The following is a 12,094-nucleotide window of genomic DNA, read 5'->3' as shown; positions in this document are numbered from 1 at the left end:
ATTCATTTTCCCTTTAAAACAAACAAATAAATAAAATGCTTAAGGAACAGCAGTGTCTTTATCATATGAAGTCTTCAGCATTTGTTTTAATTTCCTGAATGAATAGGAACAACGTTAGGAATGGCTTTAACAGAAACTAAATTTCATTTGCTGAGCTCCCCCTGGTGATTTAGAGCAGCAAGAATTAGTCATTTTACAAGAAAACATTACCATAAAACTCACTCTTCCTTTCTTAGAAAACTAAAATTCCTGGATTACTTTAAGAAATTTCAACCAAGTAGTTAAACACATGTCCTAAAAATAGCTAACTGGAACAGCCATAAAGCAGCATTTACAGGGCCTGAATTAACACATCACAGTTCAGCGCTGAGGTTACAACACCTCAGTCAGGCTGCACGACCTTTCTGCTCGGAATCTGAGCGAACGGGGTAAGTCAATCTCGATCCTTCAGTAAATCTTCTGGAAGACAGGCGTAGCGAGAGCTGTCACTGAGATGTGACAGGTAAAATCAAGGCTCTAAGGAGAACTAAGCCACAGTCTGGCTTATAGGCGGGTTACTTGCGGAAGGGACTCTTGGAAGACAGCGGCTACGTCCTGGTCACGCTGGCACGCTCGGCCTCCTGGCAGGAGCCCTCCGCAGGCCGCGGGCCCCGGCAGTGCTGGGTGAAGGGCTCTGAGCACGAGTGCACTTGTCCATGCCTTTACGCGTCTGCGCTAGTGTTTAATTTAGCACCAAAGTCCCAAACGGAAATATCTGTTGTTCTCTTCCTCCCACCCAGACACACGGAAACATAAAAGGAAAATCAGCTCGGTCCTGTTCTGTCCTAAAACATAGAGCTAAGTTAAGTAGGACTGTGCTAGGCCTAGTTAAAAAAAGAGGGGGAAGGAGTGTCCTGTAAGAAAAGGGACATATTGATCAAGAAGAACATACAGACGACATAAAGACCACTGCCTTGTTCCACTGGCAACGCATCGAGACGACTAGAACCTGTTACTGCACAGAGGTAAGTCCCAGCAAAGCTGTACTGAGAAAAGAGACAATGACTGGACGTTAATTATCAGACAGAAGATGGTGGTCATAGACCCAGAATTCCTCTACACACTCGAGTAGGAACGCAAGACCTGGAGATGCAAGGTCTGTAAGTCAGTGTATTTACCAACCGACTCCACCCAAACAAGGTCAGGCAGCTTGTGTCCGACGAATTCTAGGCCTTTGAAATACATGCCACTCAAACACAAGGAACTCCTTCTGCTTTGTGAATGGGCACTTTCCCTCTCACTGGAGCACAAATCATTTTACGTATGTAGTGACACGATATTTCACCATAATCCATGTGTGGCACAGGTAACTGGGCAATCTCCAAACAGCCGCCCTCCCACTGCCTCCCCTGCCCAGCCCTCACACACACGTTCCCCCTGCAAGGCCCTCCCCCTCCGCGGAGCCTTCCCAGGTCCTCTAGGCGCATGGGTTTCTCTTGCTGGATCCCCTCCTGTGACTGGGGCCTGGACACACAGTGCAGCCTCTGACTGCCCCCTAATTAGTGTGTGTTTGCTACTTGATCTTCTTTCTCCAGCCAGATTGAAAGCAGGCACTGTGGTTGATTCTAATTTTGTATCATCTCAACGACTAAGACCAGACCTGTGGCGAGCCCATCTTTCCCTCCCAGGTATGCCGTCACATCAGTGAGTCACCCAGCTGCTTCTAGGCAAAGTGCTCATGTTGATCGCCTCTCCCAGAACTCTCCGCAGGCCTGGGGCACAGAAGAGTCGATTAGACATTAGCTAGTCATTCTCATATAAATGACAAATCCCCACATACGTGTGACTGGACTCATACAAACATAAGTCACATCTCCCAGCGTGGACGCGTTACATACAGGAGTCACAGACAGCCTCTGTACACTGGCCTGTAGGCTGACTCTTCCCTGCAGACTAAAACCTGTTAGCTCAAAAGCCCACTGGCAGCAAGCCCAAACTTTATAATTATAAAAACAGCCCAAATGATTTTTTTCCACAGTTAAAAAAATAAAAAACAGGCCAAACAAGCAGATCTGTAGTAAGTTAGAGCCCCCCTGCTTTGCATACCCCACAGAAGCCTCACCCAACAGCTGTTTCCTACTGAGAAGAAGAGAACTGTGGTTATAAGGCCCCCTGTGGCCGCTGCCCTTTGGAGCTCGGTGACACAGACTCCCACCCCTAGACATGTAAACCCCCTGCTCTCAGCTTCCTCTCCCTGGGAGCTCCTCTGCACCCCCCTCCTCCCCTCTGGACAGACTCCTGCTACGAGGACGCCCCCGCAGGCCCACCTGTCGGGGCCTCACGCAGTACACCCGTGCGCTCCTGCTGCTGACGCCTTGTCGCGTGTTTTCCCTTAACTGGCCCCCAAATACCTCAGACCTCTGTAGTACTGCACGATATTCAATATTCATTTCAAGAGATGTTAATAGATTTCACCTGCAAATGTGGCCCGAGGGTAAATTTAGTTTGGAGATGCTGTTAGACAGATTTCTTTACCCCAGGACATCTCAGAGCCTTAACCATATTAACATGCATTGCATTAAATCTCCAAGAGAGGAATGAAAAACTGTTTCATAAGCTTATGTCACCATGGAACTGTTTACAGAGAGCGTCTTGTGAAAGCAGAGGCCTGGCCAGGTACTGAGCGCCCCTCTCAGTGTCCTGCCTGGGGCTGTCTCCCCCTCCAGCTGGAGAAGCGTTGCGCAGTCAAATGGCTTTGGCCCTGAACCCACCCCTCACTCGAGGGCCCCAGAGAAAGCTCAAGCCATGTAGTGATCACAGGCCAGCTTGACAAATGGGGACGTCTTTTCTAAAGCGTTCTGGCTTGTCTTTGCCAGTAATTCACAAGTACAGAGTTTGTAATTTTGCTAAATTTTGCGGGTTTCATAGGTTTTGCATCTTCTTAAATGGTCATTTTTTTGTCTCTGAGATCTTTCAATGCTTCTAACTAGAAACCCCAGAAAGCCTCCCCATGGTTCCCTCCCATTCTCACCGGCATTTAGCGCAACACAGGGCATATGTGAGGTGCTCAGGAAGTCCTTCTTGCCTAACTGACTGGAACATATTTATCCGCTCCTAAACTGTACAAGTGCCAGTTTTCATTATATGAGTCATGTGCTAAGAAATGCTACAGTAAACATTTCAGCAAATTTAAATTTTTCTCATTTACTTTCTTTATACAATCGAAGATACAATAATAAAAACCACAGATAAGATTAAGAAACATTTTAAATGGAAAAATGATAAATTTGCTAGATTTTATTAGTGCTTTCCAAAGTTTTAAACCTTAATTTTTTTTAAATAACATATCATCACATTCCTGTAAAGGAATCAGTGACAGACACAGCATTTAAAGCTACAAAGCAGAGATGTACTGTGATTCAAACCATGTTATCTGACTCCACAAATAGTTACTGCTTCCATACAGAAATCTCAGAGCTCCTAAGAATTTAACTGCTGTCTATTTTTGAAAGCAAAGATAAAGCCCATGATAGTGCTTAAGAGCTCAGTCCCCAGAGTCCGACGTACAATGAGACCATTTTTAAGTGAACTCAGTTTAAATTATTTTAAATATTTCAAATTATTTAACTTTATTGAGCCTCAGTTTTCTTATCCATAAAATGGGGATATCAGTGGTACCGAAATCAAAGAGCAGCTGTTAGGCGACAGAAACATGACGTATTCGCGGGCAGCCGGCACGCGGTAAGCACGCAGCACACACTCAGTACTGCCGGGGTGGTTGTTATTGTTACTACTGAAGGCAGGATTCCGAAGTGCTCCCACAGCGTGATTCAGTTTCATTTAGGCAAGATGCGTACAAACGTGCATAAATACTTAGACGTAGATGTGTAGATAGGCACTTACATAATTGGGGGTGTGTGTAGGGAGAGAGAATTCCTGAGCGAGATTCACAGAAGGTCTGAAGGAGATGAACCACCCCGTGGCCGCCTGCTGATCGGTGGGTGACAACTCACTTCCGTTCTTACACTTCCCTCCAGTCTGCAGACCCCCCGTGAACACGCCTGCCTCTGCAAGTGTTAACTACAGAGGCGCGGTTTTTAAAAAGCTCTCGAGGATGCGCCATATCTGTCGGAAGTGTAATATCTACAGAAATTTTGCTCACGTGATTCACAACCGTTAGGAAAATGCGTTCTCTCTGTCATTGCTCTAAGAACCCAGCTTATTTCTTTTCATAACAGAGTAACCATGAGGCACGAGAGAAAAGGCATTACCCTCTGCAGGCTCCACTCGGTCCCATCGTGTCCTATCCTTATCTTGTATATCTTTCCAACGTGTCTTACTTCAACCTGAAGGAAATACAAAGAAAAAAATTAGAAGAATGTTTTAAATTAAGCACGTTAAAAAAAATTCTTTCTCTTCTTACTAAATGCATTTTTTTTTTGTTCCTAGTAGTTGAATAGCCCTCAGAGACCCTTTCAGAGTCCAGAGATTAAGCTCTCTCAAGAAGTTATGGGTGGACACCACAGACACAGAAAATGAGACAGAAATATCATGAGTCTTGACCAAAAAAAAAAAAAATGCCGAAGGAGTCAGATGAAAGAATGAAATAAAGAGCACACATATGCTCAGTCCTCTGACTACCACACATTTCTCCCTGGAAGCCAGCAACTTCTGAGCTCAGTTCCAACGACAGAAAGATGGGCTCTTATTTTAACAAGAAAAAAGCAACTTTCACCAAAGCTAAATATAACTATTTTTACAAGCTTAAGAAAAAGTATCAGTGACTCTAGAACTTCCTTCTACTCTGAAAGTCCTCGCTGTTAGACTCACAGGCTAAGACATACATGATTAAAGCTCGAGGAAGACAGACGAACTTGCGCACAGAGCATGCACGCCTGCTTCGTGTCTGATGTGGTCCAGGAGTACCTGCTTTCCAGGTGGCATCATGGAGAACTGGCTTTGGAATCACTTTGGGCTCAGCTGATATCCTGAATGTTGTAGAACTATGTTGTTTTACATCTCAGGTCCTCAATTTCTTTATGTGTTGAATGGACATAATGTCTACTGCATATAATTTTCAGTTCAACTGGATCAACGTTCATTTAATGCAATAATATAGGAATTGTGCCAGGCACACGGGTATACAAAGATGAAAGAGATGGCACAGTTCCCAACTGAGAGAAATGTGTAGCCCAGTGAGGGAGACAGATGTACAAGCAGTGAATTTCAGCATAATAAGGTACATCCAGGACATTGAGCTGTGAGGATTCAGAAGGGCAATATGCACCTTATCATTTTATAACTTAAATGACAGCCACTATCATTGCTCCCACTCCAGCTGTTCACCCACCTCCACAGACTAGAGATGTGACCAGGTAAGCGCTTGCGTGTCATGTCTGGCTTGGATCGTTGTCTACCTGTGCACCAGACACTGACAGAGCTGGGACGGCCAGGTGACCCAGAAGCCATCAGAACTCCTCTTCCTTACCACTCCCCATACTTAGAAATTCTCTTTTCAAGAGCCCACCACCACGGCCACCATCACTCTCCCCGTGGACCGTGGGGCTAGGCAGCCCTGGGAACACTGCACCGCCAGAGCAAGGACTATGCTGGCACGGACTGGGAGGAAGGAAAAGAGAGCTGTTACCCTCCCACAGACAACCTCCTCCCACTTTCTTACTCCCAGAGCAGGTCTCAGTGGTGGAGCTCAGAAGCTGCTTCCCACCAGAGGAAGTAAGACATTTTCACAGTCTTAGCCTGGTTTCTCTCTGAAAGGGAAGCCAAATTTTAGATATCTTTTCATTGTCCCAGATATCCATCTGCAAAAGTCTAAGCTTTCTCTTTTTACATATTCTAAGTGGAAAAAAAAAAGAGATAACTGAACAGTCAGGTTACTAAGCACATGTGACTTCACGCCTGTCACTTCTGGAGAATGGAACTGCCACGTGGTGACCTTGGCTGTGTGCCAGCCGGGGTGGGGGTAGGGGGTGGCGAGTGCTTGACATGCATGGTCTCTTCCATTCTGCACAGCAACCCTGTGAAGAGTAAGGCTCTTTAAAGAGTCTGCTTCAAAGACAAAGAAGATTAAAGGGGTTAAGTAATTTGTCTGAAGATACATAGCTGGATACACAGTAAACTTCAAAAGTAAAATTCAAACCCAAGCCTGTCTGATCAGAAGTCCCACACTGTCCTCAAAAACAGCTATATGCTCACTTAAGGATTAGAAGGAAGGAAGTAAGGAAGGATGAAAGACTAATTCAGAAGTGGCAGATGATGCTGGTGAAAAAGAACAAGGGACTCAACGGCCACAGAAGAAAGGGCAAATAGGAACGAGCTGGCTAGTCCTAACTTAGGTTCTTAGACTATCAGAGGCCCCGGTCCCATTGCTCCTTTAGCCCTAAACCAGTGCTTCTCAAACATTAGTATATACTAATAATGAAATATCATGAAGAGTAAGTAAAAAATAATCCCATTTAAAATCCCATCAAAAAAGTAATAAAATACCCAGGAATCAACATAACCTTGGAGGTGAAAGAACCTATACTCTGAAGGTTATAAAATACTGATAAAGGAAATTGAAGATAATTCAAAGAAATGGAAAGATATCCATGATCTTAGATTAGAATTAGTATTATTAAAATGGACACACTACCCAAAGCAATCTACAGATTTAATACAATCTTTATCAAAATAACCAAGACATTTTTCACAGAACTATAACAAATAATCCTAAAATCTATATAGAACCACAAAAGACCCCAATTGCCAAAGCAATCCTGAGAAAAAAGAACAAGGCTGGACATATAACCCTCCCAGACTTCAAACTATACTACAAACCTACAGTAATCAAAACAGTGTGGTACTGGCACAAAAACAGACTGTAAATCAATGGAACAGACTAGAGAACCCAAAAATAAACCTATACACCTACAGTCGATCTTCGACAAAGCAGCAAGAATATACAATGGAGGAAAGACAATCTCTTCAACAAGAGGTGCTGGGAAAACTGGACAGTCACATATAAAACAATGAGATTAGAACATTCCCTCACACCATATACAAAAATAAACTCAAAATGGTTTAAAGACCTAAATGTAAGACCTGATACCATAAAACTCCTAAAAGAAATCATAGGTGGAACACCCTTTGACATAAATTGTAGCAATATTTTCTTGGATTAGTATCCTAAGGCAAAAGAAATAAAAGCAAAAACAAACACATGGGATCTAATTAAACTTAGAAGCTTTTGCACAGCAAAGGAAACCATCAATGAAACAAAAAGACAACCTACGGAATGGGAGAAAATATCTGCAAATGATGCAACTGACAGGGGGCTAATTTCCAAAATATACAAACAGCTTATACAACTTAATATCAAAAAAACCAAACAAACAATCCAATCAAAAAATGGGCATAAGACCTGAGTAGACATTTTTCCAAAGAAGACATACAGATGGCTAACAGGCACAAGAAAAGATGCTCAACATCACTAATTATTAGAGAAATGCAAATCAAAACCACAATGAGATATCACCTCACACCAGTCAGGATAACTATCTTGAAAAAGTCTACAAATAACAAATGTTGGAAAGGATGTGAAGGAAAAGGAACCTTCCTACACTGTTGGTGGGAATGTTAACTGGTGAAAATTCCTTAAAAAACTAAAAATAGAACTACCATATGATCCAGTAATTCCATTCCTGGGCATATATTCAGAAAAAATTGAAACACTAATTCAAAAAGATACATGCATCCCAATGTTCATAGCAGCACTATTTACAATAGCCAAGACATGGAAGCAACCCAGGTGCCCATCAACTGATGACTGGATTAAGAAGATGCGGTGGATAGATAGATAGATAGATAGATAGATAGATAGATAGATAGATAGATAGATAGATAGATGATAGATAGATAGATAGATAGATAGATAGATAGATAGATAGATAGATAGATAGGCAGGCAGGCAGGCTGATAGACAGACACAATGGAATATTACTCAGCCATAAAAAGAACGAAATACTTCCATTTGCAGCAGTAAGGATGGACCTAGAGAATATTATGCTCAGTAAAATAATTCAGACAGAGAAAAATAAATATTATATGATATCACTTATACATGGAATCTAAAAATTAATACACATGAATGTACATGCAAAACAGAAACAGACTAACAGATATACAAAACAAACTTGTGGTTACCAAAGGAGAGAGGGAAGGGATGAGGGACAAATTACGAGTATGAGATCAACAGACACAAACTACTGTGTATAAAATAGACAGGCAACAGGATATATTGTACAGCACAGGGAATTACAGCCATTATCTCACAATAACCTGTAATGGGATATAATCTGCCAAAATACTGAGTCTCTTTGCTGTACACCTGAAACTAATACACTATTGTAAATTAGCTACACTTCAATAAAAATAAATAGATAAAAAGAAAGTAAAGGATGCCAAAAACTAGTTTTATAAATGAACTACTGGAGGACCTTGTTAAAATGCAGACTCTGATTCAGCAGACCTGGTCTGGGGCCTAACAGGTCTAACAGGCTCCCAGGCGATGGCTGTGCTGCTGGCCTGGGGGCACAAGGCCCTGGACTCCCGGGGCTGGGGTTTTCGCACCCATCCCTGACCCCTGCAGCTGAGGTAGAGGCTCAGCACTCTGACCTCACAAGAAACCGGAACATACGCTGACGCCACCGCGCAGGAGAGAGAAGGAGGAGCCGCAGTGGCACCTGCTGCTCTGGGAGCACCGGCCACCTCCTGGGCAGGACACGCCACACACGTGCCCAGACAGTCTCTGGCCTCACCAGCCATTAGGGTAAGTAGTATCATGACCCACCTCCCCCTCCATACTAGGAAGGAAAGCAAAGATTAGTGAGGATAAGCAATTTGCTCAAGGTCACAGAATTAATGTGTTAGATCTGGATGTGAACCTGGTCTCTGTAACTCCAAGACCTCTGTTCTTAACCAATTTACTACATTCTCTGTATGTCAACAGGATTTTTTAAATGTATATATATTTCCTCTTTTTGTCATCAGACTATGCTGGGTTTTAGAAAAAAACAGGTATCATTTCTACCATCCTTACACGTAAAAATAATCCTGGCCTGGAGAAAGCAGGGACACCTTCAAGGTCACACCGTGAACACACGGAAAGCCAGTCCAGCTCACCCGACTGCAGTCTAATGCCGCTGGGCTTCTCAACCCTGGCTGCACTTCGGAATCACCTGGGGAGTTCCTCAAAACCTCAGTGCCTGGGCTGCACCCTAGACAAAATAAACCAGAATCCCTGCAGGTGGACCGAGGAGGCGTCCACGGTGTTAGAAGCTCCCAGATGATTCCAATGTGCAAGCACGACTCAGAAGCTACCCCATCGGCTCCAAGATGGGACCCTGGGCGACCCTGCCCAGAAGAACCCCGATGGGACTTACCAGCACATGACACAGCCACACTGCAGGGCTCAGTGTGGGTGATCAGAGACTTGGTCAGGGTGGGGGCCCAGGGATCTACCCACAACATATGCATGTTGAGTTCCGAATGATCGTCTTCAAATAGTCTTCTGGGATGGACGTGCTGCCTAAGGTAGGCCTGCCTGTGCACTGGGCCGAGGGGCTCCTCCGTGACTTCATGTCTGCTTCTCTTCACTAAAAATGTGATGACTGCAAGAGCCGAGTGCCGGGCTCAGGCCTGAAGGCCCAGCAACCACGCGGGCATTGGTGGTGGCCAGGCACCGCAGCCTCACACGGCCTTGGCTTCCTGCTGACTTGAGCTGGCCTCAGTCACTCTCTACTCTCGGCCCGGCCTTAGGACACGAAAGGACCATTCCCCAGGGAGAACGTCTGCGCTCCTTAACCATGAGCCAGGGGCCATCCAGCCCTCCCACTCCCCCGGCAGGGGGTGACGCGTGACGTGGAATGGGATGGCCCTAACTGAAATGTACCCACAGCCCCAAGGAACTGGGGGAGGCGATCAGCGATACGCAAACCCACGCAGCCCGGTGTCTTCTGATGCGAAGGAGAGAGCTATTCCAACGAGCACTGGCAGAACTTCAAAGCACGGCCTCTGAAGACGCCAGGAAAATGATGTCACACCCACAGAGCTCAGCTGAGCAACATCTAAAAGTAAATGCCGGATTCACCAGAAGAATCTCTAAACGGCTTATGACCTGGTTGTAGTCTGACTTGAGGCTGACAGTCATGGGGCCAGTGTCAAACCAGCGGCCCAAGAGGAAATGTCTTTAAAGAAAGCAGTTTTCTTCTACAACTTTCCTGGCTTATATAAGATATGTAAGGGGGAAAATGCTTCCTTTGATGATTACAACAGGCATTAGCATCTTTACGGGGACTCTAGACCAGAGATTTATTTTATATAGAACATACACACACACACACACACACACACACACACACACACACAGCCACACCCTTCTGTGTTAAGGAAATTCCCTTGAAACGTTCAAAACCCTGTCTGACTGCCACTGCCGCTCACCCGGAAGGCGTCCTCCTGTCCTGGAAGGAAGAGCCGCTCCGGGCTGTCCTCGCTGAGACTGACTGGTCCAGCGACTCCCTCGTCCCCGTACACCCAGAGTGTGACCCGGGCCCGAGTCCCGGTGCTTCCCGTCAGCACTGACACCTCCCATTCATCTTCCGACGGGCGAGTCTCACGGCTTTGGGAAGGTCTGGCTCCTCCTGTGGGGGTAAAGGCATCAGGAGCACATCAGATGCGACATCAGGCAACAGAATTCTTTGCCACACGGAGCCCGGGGACGTCCAGACCCAGGGAGGCGCCGACTCCAGGGAGTTGATCCGGGCCTGTCTCCTCACGGCAAGGTTCTGGTCAACGGAAACTCAACCACTGACGTACACTGAGTTAGAACAGTAAGCACCTGACACGCCTTGCAGACTGACTCATCCTCCACACGGCGACAGGGATGCGTGCGGGAATTTGCAGTCCTGCGTCCACAGGTTTTTCATAAAGCTGCCTGCCTGGCTTACAGATTTTTAGAAAGAGCTACTGCAATAATAACAAAAGAAAAATGGAATGAAAACACATTTTCAAATGAGACATAAAAATGGCAAATTGGAGAGAGAGAAAAATTTTCTGAAATATTTCTGGAAAAAAAAAAATACTGGACCCAAGAGGGCAGGGAAAGGATTTGGAACTAAAGGAAGAATTGGCACAAATGCAAACGGTTTCTGAGGCCCTGGGGGCAGGCTGGCCCGGGAGGGCGGGCGCCACCCAGCGGCAGGGCTTCCCAGGCAGCCCCGACCCCCCTCGTTTGTGAGGGACGCTTGTGGCGAGAGGCCCCACTTAACACCGCTGCCTTCTTTGCGCTCTCGCTGCCTCATCGAAGGAGGCCCTGCGGCGTCCGGGCCGACAGCGTCCCCAGGCCCCCCTGCACTGGTCGTCTGGGTTTCTCCAGCAACCTTGCCTTAGTCCTTCACTGGCGCTTCCAGGTAGAAGCACTACAGGCTTACGAAATGAGGCAAATTTCCTCACACCAAACGGGCAACGGGAAGCCTGGAGTCTTCCCACCTGCAGTTCCGCGGCTTGAAACTGCAGGCAGCCCCAGGCAGCTCCTGGGGTCCCACCAGCACGGTGTGCACGGTGACAACAACAGACCTGGCCAAGAACCAGCTCCTCCTGCTACAAGGAAGAAACTAAAGTAAAAATGACCAGCGCACACAACTGTCAGTGCTAGGAAAGAACTGGCGTTCATTTTTTAAAATTGATTCTTCTTAACTGTCCTGGGTCACTTCTGCCGTTACAACCGCAGGCACTTTTTTCCCTTCAGTTACAGCAATCATCAGCACGCATTAAGCTCCTACTATGCAGCAGGCTCTGTGGTGAATGTGTCACACTCACTTCTCATCCCATGAAGTAAGTCAGACTATGATGTCCATCCCAGGAAAAGAAAAAGAGGCAGAGGCTAAACAACACGCCCAGATCACACAAGTGACAGACGGGACGTATGGCTCCGGAGCCCCGGCGCTGCGCCAAGCCGGGGGCGGGGGGGCCGCTCGGAGCCCACCCAGACGCAGCCCCCGGCTCACTCCGTGCTGAGCTCTGTCCTCAGCGCTCAGCGTGCGTCATCCCGTCACCATGC

At 46.1% G+C, this 12,094-nt stretch overlaps 1 protein-coding gene across 1 annotated transcript in view; it reads right to left on the bottom strand.

Annotated features, from left to right (window-relative positions):
• The window catches only part of RP1 (RP1 axonemal microtubule associated), a 240,092-nt gene that overhangs the window by 73,790 nt on the left and 154,208 nt on the right, over positions 1-12,094 (bottom strand). The window contains exons 22-23 of the mRNA XM_074354881.1: positions 10,477-10,676; positions 4,251-4,325 (exon numbers count right to left, since the gene is read on the bottom strand). Coding sequence (XP_074210982.1) covers positions 4,251-4,325; positions 10,477-10,676 — 275 coding nt within the window. The remainder of the gene's footprint in view (positions 1-4,250; positions 4,326-10,476; positions 10,677-12,094) is intronic.

This window comes from Camelus bactrianus, chromosome 29, assembly GCF_048773025.1.
Source record: "Camelus bactrianus isolate YW-2024 breed Bactrian camel chromosome 29, ASM4877302v1, whole genome shotgun sequence".
NCBI lineage: Eukaryota > Metazoa > Chordata > Mammalia > Artiodactyla > Camelidae > Camelus > Camelus bactrianus.
This window is presented reverse-complemented; position numbering and strand designations above follow the sequence as displayed.